Consider the following 22,413-nt stretch of genomic DNA (forward strand, 5'->3'; position numbering starts at 1 on the left):
AAGCACCACCTTTCTTTTTAACAAAGAGGGTCGGTGGCCCCCACGGCGAAACACTAGGACGGATATAGCCCTTGTCTAGTAACTCTTGGAGCTGAATCTTCAACTCAACTAACTCGGCTGGGGCAAAACGATAAGGTGCCATAGAAATCGGCGCTGTGCCGGGCACTAAGTCAATAGAGAACTCAATCTCTCTGTGAGGTGGCAAACCACCGAGGTCCTCAGGAAAGATGTCCGAGTACTCACAAACCACTCTTGGCAACACAATCTGGGTCTCATTACACTCACCACTCTCAAAGCTAGCAAGTAGACCACTAAGCTCACTCCGCCCTCGTAGATCATACCCCGGTGGCAAAACACTACCAACCCGGTCCCCCAGAAAATGAAAACACTCCCCGCTCACGGTACAACAAGTGACCCTCTGGCGGTAGCAATCAATAACTGCCCGGTATTACGATAACCAGTCCATACCCAAAATAACATCAAAGCCCTTCATGGGCATAACCACAAAAGGAAACGGAAGTCTATGATAGTCGACCTCTATATCACAACCCCTAACACCTTGTTTCAAGATCAATTCACCCCCAAGAGGTGACACTACACAAATAGGGGATGCTAACTGTGCTAACTCCAACTCCAAAACAGATACAAATGCAGCAGACACAAAGGAATGAGATGCACCCGTATCAATCAAAACACTAGCAACCGAGTTACAAAACAAGAAGGTACCTCTCACAACTGATGGTGCCGGCACAAGATCCTGCGCGGTAACAGCGTACACGCGCCCAGACGACCTCTGATCAACCTGCTCACCCCTAGGAGCATAAGATTGCTGCACCGACTGGGACGATGAAGCCCCCTGATTGGCCCTCGAGGCCTGACCCGACTGAGCTGGCTGCTGACCCTGAATCTGCCTCAAACCAGATGCACCAGGTATGCCACCCAACTGCGGGCAATACCTCTTCATATGCCCTGGCTGACCACACTGATAACACGAGAGTAGCTGGGCTCTACCCTGAACCTGGCTCTGAGATCGAGCCGAAGATGATGCTGCTCTCTGCACTCCTCCCCTCTGAGGACAAACTGGAGACTTGTGGCCCAGCTGGCCACACTTGAAACAGGTAATGTCTCCCTGACTACCTTTCCCCAAACTAGCACTCGGAACAGGAAAAGTCGATCTAGAAAAGCTACCCTGAGACTGCTGAGGATTAAAACCCTTCTGTCTCCTACCATCACTCTGACCATCCTGACTCCTCTTGGAGCCTTTCTGTCCTTCCTCCTCCTCCTGCATCATGATTTCCATGTGGGCTGCAGCATCAACCATACGCCCATAATCCCGAATCATAGTTCCCCCAACTCTCAGCTTGAGGCCACGCCCCAACTTCTTCTCAAACTCGATACAACAGCGTTCCTCAGACGCCACCAACTCAGGTGCAAACCTGGACAAGCTAGTAAATGCAGCCTCAAACTCGGCCACTGAAGAACTCGACTGCTTAAGCTGGCAGAACTGGTCTCTCAGCTTCTCCCTAACAGCTGGAGATAAGAACCTCTCCTGGAAAGCATTCACAAAAGCCTCCCATGTACCTCCTATATGACCCTTAGTGAACTTCCACCACTGACCCGCATCCCTCTTCAGCTGGAAAGATGCCAAGGTCACTTTCAACCCCTCGTCTTCGATGCCAAGCATCTCAAACGTCTTCGTTGTCTGTTCGAGCCATTCATCTGCCTTAAGCGGCTCTTTAGGATCACCCACAAATTCATCCGGATTAGACCGGAAGAACACCCTCTTCAGAAAGGAAGGTCCTGCATCCACAACAACAACCCGAGCTTGATTCTCAGCTCTGAGAATGCCTACTGACTCCCTGAATGCCCCTTCTATCTCTCGGGCTAGAGCGCCCATAGCCAGCTGGCCTACTGGCTCGGCCACATTGGCCTGGCCAATTCCCTCCTGAGCTGCCGGAATCTCCTCTAGCACAGGCACCTCCTACCTACCCGGCCTACCACGCCTACCGCGTCCTCGTCCTGACATCCTAATAAAGGAAACAAAGACGTTAGCACATTAATAAATGTGTCGAAGCTAAACACTCGCGTCCTAATGCATTGGACAACAATAATTCATTCCACGTAAGCACATAATCACATAAGCACCTACGAATTTCATTCCTGGATGATGATAGTCCCGAAGTGTTACTATAGTTCCGGTTGGAAGCAGCATTGATCAAGTGCCTTTCCAACAAGACTACTAGAAACTCAAGGGTCCAATCAACATCCCAGGAACTACATTCCATACCCACAGTCACATAAACATGTTATCATGTAAGCATATAACATTACACTAAGTCTCTATCAAACGAGACGAACCCATTGTGATACTAATCACTTCCCACGTACCCAAAGTATTCAAACCCGGTACGCTCTGATACCAAGTTGTAACGCCCTCAAAATAAACCCATTATATATATTTTATTGACATGCAATATTAAAAGAAAACAATTCATTAACTCATTCATCAGAGTATTACTAAATAAAAACATTACATTTAACATCAAATTAAATGTCCTATGGGCTTACATTTTTCCAAGCCAACACTTGGACACAAAAAGATGAGTTCTAACTCAAATACAAATAAAGCCCTAGGCTTGAATGTTTATCAAATAAAAACAAATAACTAAAGATAGTCTTCAAAATCCAAATCCTTCCAAGCTAAGTCCTTGGAGGTAGCTTATCACCTGGACCTGAAAATGATGTTCCCATAAAAGGGTGAGCCACAGCCCAGTAGAAAAATACTAAACCAAATATAAGCATTGAATAAAGCTATAGCATTCAATAGAGGGTTAACCAAGATAATCAATTACATCAATATACAGTCTCATGACACTAATGTCTATGACACGTTTCACTTTTCTTCATTATCAATATGGCTCAGAACTTGGCCAAACTTACAACAGTGAACTTTATATATTATATTCACATTACTTCCAATATCAATCAAACAAATGAGACTCAGGCTCATATCAAAACACTTCATACTTCCCGTTTGATACACATTTTAGTGCTGTATCAATGACATGTAAAAACACTTCAATATAATAAGCACACATAATAGTGATGCTAATGGAGTCCATCCCCTATCTCCTCCCAAACAAAAATCCGGTTTAGAGGTCCATCCCCTATCTTCCCCTAAACCGTGGAGTACATCCCCTATCTCCTCCCAAACAATATGCATATGCAATGCTCAATCAATACATGTATTTTCTATATTGTAATGCCCTCAAAAAAAAGACATTAAACCCATCAATATAAACATACATTTATATACAAAAGATCCACATTTCCTCAATTTATCAGAGTACTTCATTACAAAAGTATTACACGTTAACAACAAAAGTAAATGCCCTACGGGCTTACAGCTTTCCAAGTTAACACTTGGTTACAAAAGAGAGTATTGGCTCGGTTACACATTAAGCCCTTGGCTTGAATTTACATGTAATACATCAAACGAAAATAAGGCAACAAAAGTATGTTTGCCCCTAGCTTCCCAAGTTATGTCCTCAGGGGTGGCATGCTACCTGTACCTGAAAATGATGTTCCCATATAGGGTGAGCCACAGCCCAGCAGAGATATACTAAACCAACTATGAACAATGATTAAAAGATTAGCAACTGATAGATGGTCGATACTTACGCTTCCATTTACATCTTATTTCAATTCCATGACAACCAAGTCTACGTTACAATTCACTTTTCATTTCTTGTTCAATTTTGGGTTTGAAAACAGGGCTCAGTACTCTGGCCAAAACATTTTGATGAGATTATAGTTCATCACTAGAACATTTTCAAATTCACGGTGGATACACATTTTGGTGTTGTATCAATAACACATAAACTATTTCCATATTTCACAAACGATGATGATATACATTTTAGTGCTATATCAAATCAAACAAACTTTTCAATAGATAAGCATATGAGCTATATCACTACTACAACAGATAAGCATACGAGCTATATCAACATTCCAATAGATAAGCATATGAGCTATATCAATACCACAACAGATAAGCATATTAGCTGTATCCACACTTCACTAGACAAGCATATGAGCTGTACCTACACTTCACTAGACAAGCATATGAGCTGTATCTACACTTCACAAAGATAAGCATATGAGCTGTATCTTCACTTCTCTAGACAAGCATATGAGCTGTATCTACGGAGTTCATCCCCCATCTCCTCCCAATCCTATCCGGTTTAGAGGTACATCCCCCATCTTCCCCTAAACCGCGGAGTACATCCCCCATCTCCTCCTCTACACAAGCAATGCATATAAACACAGAATCATATATACATCGATCAATACATAAAGTTAATGTATTCCATCAACCGTCTACACATAATGCATATAAACACATTGGTCATATACACAATCACTCAATACATAAATTTAATGTATTCTATCAACCGTCATACTCTATGACACAACCAATTGATTAGTTTTAGTTTGCCTAATCAACATGCATTGTCTACAACAATCAACACTACCCTCCACGGGTAGCCCAAAGCAATTATTTCTAAGCAGGAAATAAATGCACAAATGGATAATATATCAACATTCCAATTAGGTGAGCAACAAATGATTTGTCTACACTCATTAATCCCATACATTCCCAATTTCAACATTCTCAATTCAATTCCTCGCTTTCTTCAATTAATTATATGCATTAATTAATTAAACCAATTAGGGCAAATTACCATAATTCACAAAAACAACCCTAAGGTTCCATTTCCATCAATGTCCCAACATTAATCTCTTTTCTCTATGCCTAACATGCATATAGGTTTATATATTTAAAAACCCAACTTTTGTAAAATTACACAAAGGCCCAAACTTCCTCAAAATTAACCAACAACCCCCAACATATCAAAATGCTAAAATTCAAAGACAAAGCTCATAAAATGGAGTAGGTTATCCCTACCTCGATTGATGGGACGCAACGAAGAGGATGAAGAAACGAAAATGCTCCAAATCTCGAAATTTTCAAATTAGAAGATAGCCCTCGACGATCAACACAACTTTTGTAAAGGCCCAAGGTGAGAAAACAACTCCTACTAGATCAATCCTAAGAGAGAAGTTTGGGTTTTAGTGAGAGGAACTCTCAAAATAGCTTTTTGGAAAAGTAGGAGAGAGAAAGGATGTTGAAAAGTGAACAAAAAAGTCGGATCTCGGCTTTATATAAAAGTCGCCCCGCTCGAGCGTCGAACTCCCCGCTCGAGCGTCACTCACAGATCCCCGCTCGAGCGTCCAATTCCCTGCTCGAGCAGCGGATGCACGCTCCCAGAACTTTTACAGACAGATGCCCGCTCGAGCGTCAAACTCCCCGCTCGAGCGTCAGACACAAACTCCCGCTCGAGCGTCCAATCCCCCACTCGAGCGTATACCACTGCAGACAACATACTGGATGGGTGATTTCCCCGCTCGAGCTCCAGAACTCCCGCTCGAGTGTCAAAAGCGCTGCTCGAGCGGAGGGACCAAAAACTGGGCAAAGATTTTACGTTTTAAAACACAACCAACTCATTCCCAACTTGCCCAACACAACCCAAAGCTCGAACACAAAGAGAAAGGAATAGGAAGAGGATAAGACAACAGCACCCTCACGAAACCGAATCCGGATTACAGTTAAGCACGAAAGGGAAAACCGGGATCGCTATATGTATTAATTCAATAGTCTAAATTTATGACTTAAACAAATTGATTAGTTTCAATTTTCCCTAATCCACATGCAATGTCTACAACAAACACGACTATCCTCCACCGATAGCCCAAAACAGTTATTTCTAGACTGGAAATAAATATATCAACAATTCAGTAGGCGAGTGATTTAAATTATCCAACTACACCGTCTAATCAATGAATTCCTCAATTTCATGAATTTAACCAAATTCCCCAATTTCCTTAAATTAATTATACAAATTAATTTATTAATACAACTAGGGTTTTTCCCAAAATTACCAAAGTAACCCCAACATATCAAAATACCAAAACTTAGAACAAAACTTATAAAATGGAGTAGAAAATCCCTACCTCGAAGAAAATAACCCGAATGCAGAAGACGGAGATGAAGAGCCAAATTCCAAAGTGCTCCAAACCACCAAACGTTCAGATTAAATGGAAGCCCTCGACTCACACTATCCTTTTTATAAAGGATCTGGGGTGGAAACACACTCTAAATAGATCAAACCTAAGAGAGAAGGTGAGTAGAGGGAGAGAAAAGTCAGACCTAGGGTTTTGGAATCAAAAAGAGGATAAAAAACTGATTAAAAACCCACTGCTGCCTATTTAAATTGGACAGGCTCGCTCGAGCGAATATTTGGTCGCTCGAGCGACCAGACACAAGAAAGCCTCGCTCGAGCGAAGAAAAGCTCGCTCGAGCCAAGAATGCAATGCTTCAGGTCTGCAACCCAGAAGCACGCTCGAGCAACAGAATTCTCGCTCGAGCGAAGAAACACTGCTCTCAGGTCTATACTAAACGCAATCGCTCGCTCGAGCAAAGAAAATCTGGATCGAGCCACCAGACACAAAATATAACCGTCGCTCGAGCGGCCAAGTCCTCGCTCGAGCGACCAACCCAAAAGCTGGACAGCAACACTTGGTTTCCGAACCCAACCAACCTAAAACAAACCTGCCCAACACATCCTATAATTCCAAATGAGAAAATAAAGGACGACAACAACAATTATACAATGACAGAATCTACGGAACCTAAGTCCGGATACAATAATCAAATGGAAAAAGAATGGGGTCGCTATATTAGGTTTATTACATAGTTGTGATAATGTATTGTTAAATTTTTTTATATCTGTAAATTATTTTATATTGATTGATAAAAAAATAAAATTAAAAGCAAGTCATCATCCATTGTGTAGTTGGATTGAGGGTATTGGTTCTCCTAAAACTTATCAAGGGTGTTATTTAACGATTTAAACTAATTTTCTTTCATTAAGTAATCTACACATAAAAAGACTGATATAAATTATAAAAAGAGAATCCATAGTAAATTTTACGGGCCAAGCAATACCCTATCAGAGACAATCCTCTCCCAAAATAAAAAGACTAAAACACGATTGGTTGGCTAGTTGTTTTGTTAATTATTAGAAGGGCAATGATATATAGAAACAAAATTTATGTACATAGTTCACAAGAAAAAATGATGTGACATGGATTTCAATTGTTGTTTCATCTCAAAATAAAACATTCATTATTATAGCTTATAGTTTTAAATATCTAATTGTCACATAATTTTAATTGAATTTATATATATATATATATATATGTTTATAAATGCAGGTAAAGAAACAATGACGGTGGCAGGGTGTGTGATTCGAATTCCGGCGAAAGGAGGCTTATTTTGTGACAAGGACAGTTGTGATACAATTTGCAAATAGCAGAAAGGCCGCTTCGCTAAAGGACGTTGAAACTAAAATAAAAATGGGAGATTGCCCAATAAATCCTATATCTTGAATTTGTAATTCATATAATCTTCTTTTCTTTTTTCTTTTTTTTTTTGGTGTGATCTATTTAATCCTTTTAAATGTATAATGACTTATTTGCTATTATAATCTAGGAATGGTCATTCACCGGGCTGGGCCGACACTATCTAATAAGGAATTTTGTATCCACCAAAGTTCTCTGGCCTGAACATCAGGCCTATATAATCAACCAAAATTCAATCCTAAATAAATTATAATTCCTAAGTTCATCCATCGGACCATATATATAAACTATAAAAGAATAAATAGATAAATAAATATCATAGTACTTGTTATTTTTTCATAAATAAATAAAGGCCTATAAAGCAACTAACCATTAAAGATTTAATACCATATTAATTAAAACATTACAAAAAATTTTAAACCAAACACACCCATAATTTCATAAGTTCAAAGTTTTTTTTAAACTAAACTGTTAGTAATGCATCAAACTAAAAAGAAAAATCATAGTTTAACCTTCAAATTTCTTTGAACATTTTTTCATGAATTGTCTTCAACAAAATAATGACCACTTAAACATCTTACAAATCATGTAGCCAACAATAAAAGGGTATATATATATATTATATATATTATATAAATGAATGAATTAATTAAATTAAATATGTAATGGGGTCAGGCCGGGCCAAGCCAAAAGTATAATTTTCAAATCCAACCCATTAATCAATCGAGCTAAAAATATCAACCCAACCCAGCCTTATAGGCTAAAACAATATTCCCAAGCCCTAAAATAATAAGATAGGATTGGACTGGGCGGGTTAGGTAGGCTTGCAGCACAGTGTCCACCCCTATTATAATCTCCTTAATTGTTACTGTTTGTTCGAATATTACATTGAAGTGCTACATTTAGAAAAAGTATACTAAGAAATTTTTTTAGAGTATTGCATTTGGAAAAAGTACACTAAGGAGTTTTTGCTTTGTTTGTTAGTGTCACAACCCAAATCCGTCCATGTAGGTTCAACATCGTAACCGGCCAGTAATTCTTAGATTACCAAAGGCCTCTTAACAGAATAACATATAATTAGGGGCAACGAAAGCAAATATACAAAATATACATAGTCCATTGAGCTATACAGACATACATGAGACACATAAGCTTAAATATATGAGCATATATATGACGTCATAAAGGTACAGTACTTATACGTCATCCCATGTACATATAAATAGAAATTTGTTCATAAACCAAAAGAAACGAAGTCTTAAATATTCAGAAAACATGGCGACGGGACTTGGCTTAATCTGGAACCTCCTCGGGTGACGCAAAAGGTGGCTGACAAACACAAAACTTTTCAGGCATCATCTTAGACCTGGTTGCGTGCTTGGTCACTTACATATATAATATAAATAGTGAGCGGGAGCCCAATGAATAATAACAGAGTAAAGGGTTAAATGAATGATGTCCCATAACTAATTCAGAAACCAGAGTTCATATCAAAGACAGGTTCACATTCGTTTTCTTGTTCAGAGTATATATAGAAAATCAAAATTCATGCTTAATCTTACATGGCTTATCCGTTAGCGCTAACAAACCTCATGCAGAACATTGAAGGTCATACTTGTCAGTTTCATAAAGAACCTCTGGTCGAGTACAAATAACTTGTCAGTTCCATAAAGGAACCTCCACCCGGGTACAGATAACTTGTCAATTCCATAAAGGAACCTCTGATCTGGGTACAGATAGCATACTTGAATCACAACACAAATGCCACAATATTTGTCAGAGTTGGACAATCATTCATAGTACAAAACATAGCATTTTATAGAACAAATCTTATTCCATATACAGAAAATAATTTAACTTGAACATAACTTTACTAAGTTATTACTCACAGATAACAGATGGCTCCAAGTAAACGGACAAAGTAGGCAATTCAAATATCTTGTGGAGCGTGACCTACACAGATACAGAACGAATACGTACTGAATTATACACCCAGAATCATTAACTTAGTTCTTTCTTGTCTTGGTGTGTTTCTACTTCTTTTCCTCATTACTGTGTCTTAATCTTGGCCTAGGAATGCCTAGGATGCAATGAGGATGCTAAAATACACTTGAAAATACTTAACAAAACTTGTTGAAAACAAGGTCCTCGCTCGAGCGTAACTTCCTTCACTCGAGCGGACATGCAAAATGTGAGTGGTCTCTCGAGCGTAACTTCTGTCGCTCAAGTAGTCTATAAACTTTTGCAAAAGTGCTGGCTACTTGATTTTTTCGCTCGATGCTCGCTCGACGTTCGCTCGAGCGTGAGACTCATACCCTTGCTCGAGCGCAACTTCTATCACTCGAGCAGGCTTTTTGTCGCTCATGCGGAAGTGTGAAAATGAAGGTGGTCGCTCGAGCGTAGGATCTGTCGCTCGAGCGTGGAAGCAGAATTCTGGAATTTCCAGATTTGCTTCCAAACTTCAAACTCAACTCCAAAGCTGCAAATTATGGTTTCTTGGGCAAAAAACTTAAGGAAACTCTTGTAAACTTGGAAAACATGGTGAATTCAAAATCATTTTGCAAAACCCAAGTCCGAAAACTTGCCAATCATGCAAAACAAAACCCAATTCCTTGATAACATAACATAACCATGACATGCATGGTATGAATAAGATTTCAAGTCTCCAATTCATTATCAAATAAGATGTTCTACTCAAAAACATGGTGAGTTCTTAAACTAAAACTAAGATATGAACATGCATGGTATAAATTCTTAGACAACATGCTCTAAATGCAATGTAATGCACATGCATGTATATATACTCTACTCTTCTACTTCATTTAGCTAAATTCTTGCCTCAATTCACTTAATTCTTTTGAATACATGTGCTAAGTATCCTAAGTACATAGTTAAAGGCTTGATTTCTTACCTTAGGTTCTCAATTCCTTGAATCCTAACGAGTTCTTGCTCAATTCTTCAATTCTCCTTAATTCTCTAACAAATTCAAATTCCTTTGTTTGAAGACTTCTCCCTAGTCTCTCTCTCTCTCTCTCTCTCTCTACACGTTTTGTGTATATATGGGCTCAAGAATGTGTTGAAATGAAGGAAAATGATGAGTGGACGTATAAAAGGTGCCTTATATAGGCTTGGATTAAGTAATTCATTAATTAGGCTTAATTGGGCATTAATTTTCATAATTTAATCGTTCTGAACCGAATTTTAATTAAACCTACCATAATATTCTAAAAATTCCAACGAACACATAAATCAAGTTAATTTCGTGGCCGGATGCTGATAAGGCCTTCAATTTGTAGAACGAAATAGAAACATGAATAGATCTTTCTACGTTAAATAGATATAAACACAAATAAGGTAACATATAATGCAAAATTTCACTTTACTTACTTATTAGACATAATTAAGCATGGATTAACGTTAATCATGGTCGGGATTGTTACAGTTAGAGTGTTACATTTAAAAAAAGTACACTAAAGAGTTTTTTAGCAAATCGTCTAGAGGTACCCAATGTCACATTATACTCACCACATTGGAGTATTGTTACATTTCGAAAAAGTACACTAATAAGTTTTTTTGGAGTGTTATATTGGAGTATTATATTTAAGAAAAGTATACTAACGAGTTTTTTTTTCCAATGTTATATCATACCCATTACATTAGAGTGTTACATTTGAGAATGGGTAAAAAAAATGTGTTGATATGATATAAAATAAATTTAAAAGGATCTTATGAAATACCTTTTGAAAATAATAGGACTTATATGATTATAAGAAGAAAAAAAAAGAAAAAGAAAAAGAAAAAAAACTTATAGGTATGCTACATTCTGAGAAAAATAGTATTTAAATTGTATTTTAAAAAAAAAGGGCAAATTACATATACACCCCTCGAGGTTTGGCTAAATTACAGATACCCCCCTGAGGTTTCGGAAATTACATCCCGCCCCCTGAGGTTTGTATTTTCATAACAATTTGCCCCCTGAGGTTTATATTTCATAACAAATAACCCCCTAATTTCTTATGCAAATATAGTATTCAGGGGGGAATTCGTAATTTCTCAAACCTCAGGGGGGCATCTGTAATTTGGCCAAACCTCGAGGGGTGTATATGTAATTTGCCCTAAAAAATAATATGTGATTTTGATGCAATTTTTATGCTTAAAATTATCTGAGTCACATATTAATTTTGAGAATAAAATTTTGAATATCTTTTATGAAAATTCAAATTTAGTGTAAAGCATTTGATAATTCTACACACACCAACATGATGAGATTATGACCCTCCATTAAAAAGAATTTTACTTAGATTGTTGTATTTATGTTTTAGGGTAAATTACACTAACACCCCTTGAGATTTAGATTTAATATAGATTTCTCTTTTACATTTGGAAAATTACATTGACCCTCTTGTTAATATATTTATTTTGGATGCTTTTATTTACACACCACTAATATTCTCAGTACATTCTATTAATAGATTATATTTATATTCCAATAATATCCTCCAATGAAATATCATTAACGACAAGATGAGGTGTATTTTATTTATTCAAAAATTTCATATATTAAAAACACAAAATACTCTTCATCATACACCATCATTCCTATAGGGTTTAGGGTTTTAACATATAAACATTGTATTTCTTCATCATCTTCACTATTAATATACACTCACGATATTATTCATTATCAATTAGCTCACTTCATTTTCTTCTCTATTATATTTATTTTTCAAACTCAAAATATTATTGCCTTTGAAGATTTAAGAACATTGAAATCAACTAGTTTTGAAGATTTGCACACTATCAATGACACTGAGATGGTTGGTTCCGATATAAATATTGAAAACGTTGATTTGAATATTGAAAATGTTAGTTTATGACTTAGCTTTTTGATTTTTTATTTATCTCGTTCGTATGTTGGAAAGATGAGTTTGTTTGCCGTGTTTGGATAACTAGAGTTAAACTTTCACACAATGTTCGATTATTTATATTTGAACAAAACAATTTTGTTCAAATTATTAGCATTGACCAAATATTAAATGTTTATAATAAAAAAAATTAAACGTTTTAAGTTAGTTCTGTTAAAATAAATTAAACTTTTATTCATTGTTCAGATAAATTTTTTTAAACATGTTAAGTTTGTTCAACTTGAACATGACTAATTTGATGAATTTGAAACAATGATGAGAGACAAGATTTTAAGACCGAAAATGAAGATCAACATCGGCGAAGATGGAGGTTGAATGAAACATTCTGCCGACGATTTGAAACGACAAGACGACGAGATGTGACACAACGAGACAATGAGATGTGACACAACGAGAGTTTAACACCAACTATGGAGATCAATACTGACGAAAATGGAGGCCGAATGAAACCTTCGCCGGCGATGGAGATCAAGATCGACGAAGATAGTCTCTGTCGGTATCTCTTCTGAAGATTATGGAGTTTTTGTTGTGTGTAGTGGTGAAGATGAAGAGTTTTGATATAACGAGCAGTAAAAAAATCTCAGTAAGGCTCGCCATTCATCTTACATGCGTCACTATTATGAGGGTGCCAAAAAGTTTGAGGCCTTTTATGATGCCAAGCATTTATGTACCTTTTTACCATGTGCAGCATATTATGGAGTAGCTTATTTAACCAGCAATGTTCCCCATGATTTGTTGCCAAAGCTTAGACGTTTACGTGTGCTTAGTTTCTGTGGATATAAAATAGGTGAACTGCCAAGTTCGATTGGACATTTAAAGCATTTGAGGTATCTTGATCTTTGCTATGCCCTATTTTGTTCATTACCTGAATCACTGTGCACTCTCTACAATCTATAAACACTCGAATTAAGATATTGTATACATATGAAGAAATTGCCTACAGCCACAGGAAACCTAATTAACTTGCGTCATCTCAACATTACTGGTGCAAATTCCTTACAAGAAATGCCACCAAAAATAGGTCAGTTAACAAGTCTCCAAACATTATCAAACTTCATTGTTAGCAAAGGAAATGGGTTTATGATAAGAGAGTTGGGGAACTTAATTCATCTTAGAGGGGCACTTTGCATATCCGGATTGGATAATGTGGTGGATGTTGTGGATGCAAAGGCCGCTAAGTTATATGAGAAGCAGGGCTTAAATGAGTTATTGATGGAATGGAGTAACACTAATTCAGAAGATTCACGAAATGAAAAGGTTGAATTAGAAGTGCTTGACATGCTACAACCGGACAAGAAGGTTGAAGTACTTTCCATCAGTGGTTACTATGGTCCAATATTTCCAACCTGGGTTGCAGATCCTCAGTTTGCTAATATGATGCACTTAGTGTTGCAAAATTGTGAAAAATGCACATGCTTACCACCTCTGGGGCAGTTACCCTTGCTTGCAAAACTTTACATTCGAGGAATGAAAAGAGTAGAGAATGTTGGCCTTGATTTCTTTGGGGGGTGTTGCTCGAACCCTTTTCCAGCTCTAGAGACTTTACACTTTTGGGATCTACCGGAATGGGAGGATTGGTCTTCTTTTGAAGTTGTAACGCCCTCAAAATAATAACGTTAAACCCAACAAATAAGACATGCATTGATATGTAAATGTTCCACATTCTTCCATTTATCAGTATTCCATTACATAAGTATTACATGTTAACAACAAAAGCAAATGCCCTAAGGGCTTACAGCTTTCCAAGTTAACACTTGGTTACAACAAAAGAGTACTAACTCATACACATTAAGCCCTTGGCCTGAATTTACATGTAATACATCAAAAAGTAAAACGACAAAAGTATGTCCGCCTCTAGCCTCCCAAGCTATGTCCTTGGAGGTGGCATGCTACCTGTACCTGAAAATGATATTCCCATATAGGGTGAGCCACAGCCCAGTAGAAATATACTAAACCAACCATGAACAATGACTAAACTATTAGCAATTGATAGATGGCCAACACTGATACATTCACATAAATCACATATTTATGTCATACGACTGATGAGTCCAAGTTACCTTTCATTTTCCCTTTTTCAACGGATAGGCATATAAGCACCACCCACATTCTAAACAGATATGTATAACAACAATATCCACAGATAAGCATATAAGCTATATCCACATTCTACAACAGATATGTATAACAACAATATCCACAAATAAGCATATAAGCTATATCCACACTTCACAAAGATAAGCATATGAGCTCTATCTTCACTTTACTAGACAAGCATATGAGCTGTATCTACGAAGTTCATCCCCTATCTTCTCCCAACACTATCCGGTTTAGAGGTACATCCCCCATCTTCCCCTAAACCGCGGAGTACATCCCCCATCTCCTCCTCTACACATAACGTATACAAACACATTGGTTCTATATACAATCACTCAATACATATAATTAATGTATTCTATCAGCCGTCAAATTCTATGACACATTCCATTGATTAGTTTCCGTTTGCCTAATCATCATGCATTGTCTACAACAATCACGACTATCCTCCACCGATAGCCCAAAGCAGTTATTTCTAAACAGAAAATAAATGCACAATGGATATTCAATCAACATTTCATTTTCTCATTTCTCATAATTAATTATCCCAATTAATCAATCAATGTAATTAGGTCAATTCCCATAATTAACATTACAACCCTTAGGTCCCTTTTTCATCAATGATTTAACATTTATTCCATTTCTCTATGCCAAACATGCATCTAGGTTTATTATGAATAAAACCCCAACTTTTGTAAAATAACACAAAAGCCCCCAAACTTTCACCAAATTACCAAACCAACCCCAACATCTCAAAATACTAAAATTTAAAGACAAAACTCATAGAGAGGAGTAGGATATCCCTACCTCGAAGTTTAAGCCAAAAAGGAGATGAAGACTCGAATATCAACATGCTCCAAATCCAAACTTTTTCAGATTAAATCAAAGCTCTCAACGCCCTCTATCTTTTTAACAAAGACCCTAGGCTAGATTCACACTCTAGGGAGATCAATTCTTAGAGAGAGTGTAAGTTTAGAGAGAGAGGGTCTCGGATCTAGGGTTTAAAAGAAAAGAAAGTAAAAAAGTGATGTTCAAAAACGCTACTGCCCGCTGATATAAAACACGCTCGCTCGAGCGAAGCCTTTGTCGCTCGAGCGACCAGACACAGAAAACTCTCGCTCGAGCCAAGAAGTTCTCGCTCAAGCCAAAAACTCAAAAGTGCGCTCGAGCGAAAGAATGCTCGCTCGAGCCAACAACTCAAACCCTCAGGTCTGCAACCAGAAGCACGCTCGAGCGACAGACCTCTCGCTCGAGCGAAGAACAAACCAGACCGCTCGAGCCAAGAAAATCTTGCTCGAGCCAAGAAATACAACTCTCAGGTCCAGAACCAGACGCCATCGCTCACTCGAGCGAAGCCACTCTGGCTCGACCCACCAGACACGAACTCAACTCTCGCGCGAGCGACCAACTCCTCGCTCGAGCGAAGGTCCAAAAATCTGGGCAGCAACACTAGGCTCCCAAACACAACCAACCTGAAACAAACATGCCCAACACATCCTATAACTCAATATACCAGTAAAGAGGAAGCAAACAAGATAATAAACAACTACCAACATCCACGGACACATGTCCGGATCACTGTACAACAAGGGTAAACCCGGGATCGCTATAGAAGTTGATGAGGAAGTTCAAGCATTTTCTCGCCTCTCAGAGCTCTCCATTCAAAGTTGTCCCAAGCTTTTGGGTAAATTGCCCAACAGTCTTCCTTGCTTAAGAAAGCTTGAGATTCAGAATTGCCCACAGTTGGTGGTTGAATGGCTTCCAAGCCCTACAATGCTCCACCAAAAGTGGAATACCCTCCACTTCAGTTCAGTCACCTCCTTATCTCTCAGTGATGTTTCAATTTTGGACTCTATTCCTAATCAAGAGGTAGGTGATGAAGTATTAGCAACTGTAGTGTGTAAACATTTGAGCTCAGTGGCTGATATGAGAATAGAAAATATTCAGAAACTCTCATGCCTGCCTAGATGGTTCTTTCATGGGTTTACGGGACTTGAAGAATTAAGGATTCATAATTGTGAAGAACTCACAACATTGTGGCAGAATGAGGTCAGAGTACAGCACAAACTCCCTGCCCCTGCCTTGCAACATTTGGAGATTGAAATCTGCCCCCAACTTGTTTCCTTGTTTGAAGAAGAAGAAGAAGATAGTCCACAGTTGCAGCGACAGCAGTAGGAGCAAGAGGGGTTGCCGTACTTAATGCAGCTTAAGTATCTGGGAATTGATAATTGTGAAAAGCTGGAGAAGCTGCCAGGGGTACTGCATGCCCTGAAATGTCTTCAGAAAATGAAGGTTCAAAATTGTCCATTGCTCACCTACTTATCGTGCAGAGGTGGGCTACCGGCTGCACTTGAACAACTTGATATTGCTCATCTATCGAAGCTGGAGTCACTACTAGCAGAGGAGGGTATGAAAATTAGTTGTCCATCTCTTCAATCGATTCAAATTAATGCTTGTAAGAGCCTCAAATCCTTGCCCGATGCCATGCATAGCAGCAACAATAATGACTTCAAAAATCTCAGCCTAGTGAAGATAGAACGTTGTGAAAACATGGAGTCCCTACGGTTTGCCACATCGAATCTGAGAGACTTGTTTATCTTCAACAGCGAAAGGCACGAGGCCCTACTATACAACCTCAGTTCTCTTCAACAGCTGGAACTATGGAACTGCCCTGCAGGAATTGTCTCCAACTGGAGTTCTCTCACGAACCTCCGTTCACTTACCATCAAGATGATCATGATCAGCAAGAATTGCTTCGGTAAGCCTCCATCAGAGAGGAGTTTGCAGAGATTACCGTCTCTTAGAGCACTCAGTCTTTTTGGTTTCGAAGATTACCGTTGGAAGTCCATTTCAGAAGATGGAATGTTATTGCCCACCTCTTTGACCTACTTGTCCATCCTGTCATTTCCAAATCTAGAGAAGCTATCTTTCAAGGACTTTCAAGACCTCACCTCTCTTGAAACACTTCGCATCTCCAGTTGTTGTAAGCTCACTTCTTTGCCAAAGGAAGGGTTGCCTCCCTCGCTTTTGCTTCTCTTGATCAACGATTGCCCTAAATTTGCATCGTTTCCGAAGCAAGGGTTGCCTTCCTCGCTTTTGTGGTTGAAGATCGAAGGATGTCCGATACTAAAACGACAGTGTCAAAAGGGGAAAGGCCGATATTGGCGCTTGATTTCTCACATTCCTCGTGTCGACATAGATGATAAATTCATCTTTGACCCAAGCTGCTGCTAAAAAACCAAGTCAGGTGCGTCAAATCATTAAAATATAAAACTTACTACTCCCCCTTCCTTTTCTTTTCCTTTAAAAAAAAAATTAATTTAAATTATATTTTGGGATGTTATCTCTCATTAGAGTTGCCCTTTGGTGGTTGTAAAATGTAGAAATTAAAAAGAGAAACAGTGAAGAAGGGCCACTTCTACCCTCTGACTGCAACCTCTCTGTCAACCTTTTCGAAACATCATCTTGCAATGCAAATTCCACTGTAAAAGGTAATTGTAATCACATGTATAGTGATCGAAACCCATACTGCTTTCCTTTTTGTTTTTCTTTTTTGATTAGCCCCTCTTTTTTGTGTTTTAAAATATACTTACTATTTGCAACGTGGTATGTAAAGAGTAAATCCTTCACATCAACTTACCCGCCTACACGTAATTAGAGATTTCTAGAATTTTTGGGAAAATTTTCGTGGTCACGGTAGACTTTTGACTTTTAAAATTTGAGTTTTTAAGTTTAAGCTTCAGGTGGTGATTAATAATCCAATTCAATTCAGGTGTGGTTTGTGGTTCGCTTTTTTTTTTTTTTTTTTCAATGAGGTGAAAAAGATTACTAATATTGGAAAACATTAAGTCTAGGAAGTCTTTCTAATTTACTCAAAAATTTACCAACTCCCCAATTATGTTAAGACTTGGTGATTGTATATATATTTTTTCTTTTAAATAAAAACAGCCTCCATGATGGGCTGCCATGCGTGCAATTGTTAAATTTTCAGGTAAATTGGGGAGGCTTCCTATTCTTATTGATTTGAAAATGACTTTGTTAGTTGTATGTAAAAACATAAATTCTTTGTATATGACTTACTTTTTTAGTGACTTTTTGATTTTTGAGAACATACTTTTTTTAGTGACTTTTTAGTTGACTTTTTGGTATTTGTGACTTCTTGATTTTCTTTAGTGATTTTTTTATTTTTTTATTTTTTAGGCTAAAATCACAACTTGCCAAATGATGAAGTATCTTTTTGACTTTTTAGTTGCATAAGTAGTTTTTTTTGGCTTTTTTAACTAGAAAGCCAAACTTTCCAATCAACACTTTACTTAATCCTGAATGTATTAAGTGATAATCAATTGAGGAAAATTCTATAATGCACACCCATTTTTAGGTTGTGTACCATATGCCAGTTATAACTTTTTTAGTCTTTGGTTTTGATTCTTTGTGTTGTGAGTTATGACATGACTATCACTTTTTAGACTTTTTTATTTTGATTATGATCAAAGAGATCTTTAGTTATATTTTAAGTGATTATTTGGTTATGATTCATTGTAATATTTGTTATGACCTATGTGATTATTATTTTAGTTATGACAAGAAAGATCTTTGGTTGTCTTTAAGTAATATTTAATTATGACTCATTCTATTTTTTTTTTTAGTTATAATTAAAAGTGATTTAGTTATGACATTTGTGGTATCAACATCGCAAAGTGTTATACTAGCATATGGTTACACCCCACAAAAGGGTGTGTATTGTAGCATGACCGAAGAAAATATGTAGTTATTATCTGATAGTTATATATCTATATTATATATAAAGCAAATGTTAGATTTGGAGTCGTGAAACTTGCTTTTTTTTTATGTCAAATCTTAACAATTTTTTTTTATTCTTAAATTACCCTTTCTTCGATTACCATCCCTTCTTTTTTAATTGTATTTAATTATTCTAGATTGTAATTGTAGATTTGAGGCACATATATAGAGAGATTGTGAGAGTGGAGATTGAGAGGGAACATAATTGATCAAACATACTCATTGTCACCTCTAGTGAAGAAGATCACAAGACAAAAGGTTTCATAAACTGGATATGTGATTTTTAGACTTGAATTTACATCAATGCAAAATTGAATGTTAAACATTCGACTTTATTAACAATGTTGTCACTGTAATTGTAATGGTTGAACCGTTGACTGATACATTCATCCTTCTTTGCTATCAATAAAGTTTTTTCTCAAATCAAAAAATAAAAAATAAAAAATCCACACGAAAAACATTGTGCCATAATTTCTCTAATAATTTCTCTAATAATTTAATCATTGTGATAATTTAACAAATAGATTTTAAAAAAGCCCTGATTGACGGCCTTGTTTGGAAAGTTGGGCTTAGGTTAAAATAGTTGATAAAGACAAAATACGTTAAAATAGTTAATAAGACAAAATGTCACATTTAAATTATAATCATTTTATTTTTTTTCTCACAACCGTCATCAACTACTAAAAAAAAAGTCAACTATCATCTCAAACATAACTTTTTTAATTAGGCAAAAATAGCAACCCAAAAAAAAAAATTCAAAAAGTTAACTAAAATAGTCTATTTCCAGGACTAAGGCCTCGTTTGGGAACCCTCCCTTTTAGTCAAAAAGTCAAAAAGTTAGCCAAAAAGCCAACAACCCATATCAAAAAGTCAAAGATTCTCTTTTCTCTCTACTTTTTGCACATCTTTTCTTAAAAAGCGAAAAAGTTATCCCAAACATACTAGTTTTTTTTAGCTCATATTTTAGCCGAATAGCCAAAAAGTTACTAAATTAGCCTGTTCCCAAATGAGGCCTAAGTGTCAAGGGAGTTTAAAGGTCAGTTACTTGGTGTTGGTAGCCATCATACCTTCATCTATTCCCTCATTATTTCCATGTGTTTTGTAACTCGCTATCATTGGGACTCAATTCTTGCTTCTTTTTTGGGTAAGTGATCCAATTCTTGCTTCTTGGGACCAAAAAAATATGAAATTTCATAATAGAGACACAAGGGGGAATATCTTTGTCAAAACCCATTCGTCATCACCTCCATAGAAAATTTCCTTTTCATTTTATTTATGGCAAATGTTAATAAGTACTCTCATGGCACTTGTTAATATTGAGAAGGTGTAAAAAGTGTATTGAAAAAGTGTGAAAATATTATAAAGTATTTTGAAATTCATAAAAGTATAATGAATTTAGAAATAAATGTCTTGGGATTAACATATCTTTTGTCCTTTTATTGTGCCCTCGAGACTCTTATTATCAAGACCCTTTATTTATTTATTTTTACTAAGTGAGTAATTTATACCGTGAAACTTGAGCTATGATCTAGAAGTTCACAAAGACCTGTCAAAATGCAACAATCTCTCCATTGATAAACAACATAAGAAAGACCTAACCTACAAAATGAAATCCACATAGCCCAAAAGAAACCAAAAAGAACAACAATCATAAAATCCCTACAACCCTTATGCACACAAATACATCAATACACACCGCTTTCTCTCAATCAACTCTTGGGTTATAAAATTTCTCTTAAGTGGAAAAGCCTTGTTTCCTTAAAGTAAACAACTTCAAAAGGACACTAAACTACAATGAAAACACCACACATGATGTTTGTCCCATAAACCAATATAGACTTGGAGACTTACAGGCCGGTCTTATTAACCAAATTTATTTAGCTATAAATCCTGATCATTTTTTACCTAGCAATATCCCTATAATACCCTTCATTATCATTTCATTACTTCATCATCACTAGCAACACATCTGGCAATCACCGTCGGCCACCAACGACCTCCAACAATCACTTCTGGCTGGCGACTTCTGGAAACAACCTTCGGCGATCATATCCAACTGCTGTCTTGACCTCTGGTGATAATTTTTGACAATACTTTTCTAGCCATTTTTGAAAAAACTCACCATGTCACTATTACCACCACTTCCTCATATCTGGTAGTGACAAAAGAAAATGAACGGGAGTATGAGGAGTAAAGAGATGGGTGAAGTGGGAAAGAAAAGGCCTTACCAATGATTATTTTTAGTGATAAATTTATCACTGATGAGAACTATTTTGTGTGTGAATGACAGTGAGTGGTGACGGTGGAGATGGTTGGTGAATGGTAACAGTTATGGGAAGGGCAGTGGACGATGGCGATGGCGGTTGTAGATGGTGGTGGCAGTGATGATGTGTGGTAGTGGTGTGAGGCTTCAAAAATGTTAGAGAGAGAGAGAGAGAGAGAGAGAGAGAGAGAAATTCTCTGCAAAAATATTAGAGAGAGGAGAAGAGAAGATAAGATATTTAACAAGGATAATATAGACAGTGGAGGAGTTAATTGATTTCATTTAATGAGACTGGCTAGTAATTAACCCTTAGATTTAGGATAATGTAAATAAATAAACTCAAACACAAATCATGAGCATCTTTATTACTCAATCAGTTACTGCTCAGAGAACAACACCTCAAACTAACTTTTCAAAACTTGGCTTAAAGAGCAAAAGAAACTCGACTTTTAAATATATACATATCAAATAGATGTATTTTCAATAGGTAACACAAACTGTTCAAGAATCTTTTCAATCAATGAAAATTCAGTTACAAGTGTTTCGATTCCTAACATACTAAACATATGAGATAAAATTAACCACCCACAACAAACTTTTTTTTTTTTTCCCTTCTCTATATGAGGCTCTTTTTCTTACCCCACCCTACAACAATCAAATACAAAGCCACACAGCCTCCTACGATGCCAATAGCAATTTCCCAAAAGTTTATGGTTGGACTAGAAAAAAGGGAGATCTCAATGTTTATCCTAAACAACCCTACAACTGCAATACCTGCATTCGTTATCATATTTGCTGTACTCAGCATCACTCCCATTTGTAGAAGTTGATTTTGCTTTT

At 37.0% G+C, this 22,413-nt stretch overlaps 1 protein-coding gene across 1 annotated transcript; it reads left to right on the forward strand.

Moving 5' to 3' along the window:
- The first annotated feature begins 13,337 nt into the window (after positions 1 to 13,337).
- Positions 13,338 to 16,685, forward strand: LOC145821372 (putative disease resistance protein RGA3). The gene is made up of 2 exons (XM_082917882.1): positions 13,338 to 13,777; positions 16,211 to 16,685. The coding sequence occupies exons 1-2, from the start codon at positions 13,338 to 13,340 to the stop codon at positions 16,683 to 16,685; spliced, it is 915 nt and encodes a 304-aa protein (XP_082774008.1).
- Positions 16,686 to 22,413: the final 5,728 nt, after the last annotated feature.

The sequence above is a fragment of the Camellia sinensis genome, chromosome 1 (assembly GCF_055761805.1).
Source record: "Camellia sinensis isolate YWXY chromosome 1, ASM5576180v1, whole genome shotgun sequence".
NCBI classification, from domain to species: Eukaryota; Viridiplantae; Streptophyta; class Magnoliopsida; order Ericales; family Theaceae; genus Camellia; species Camellia sinensis.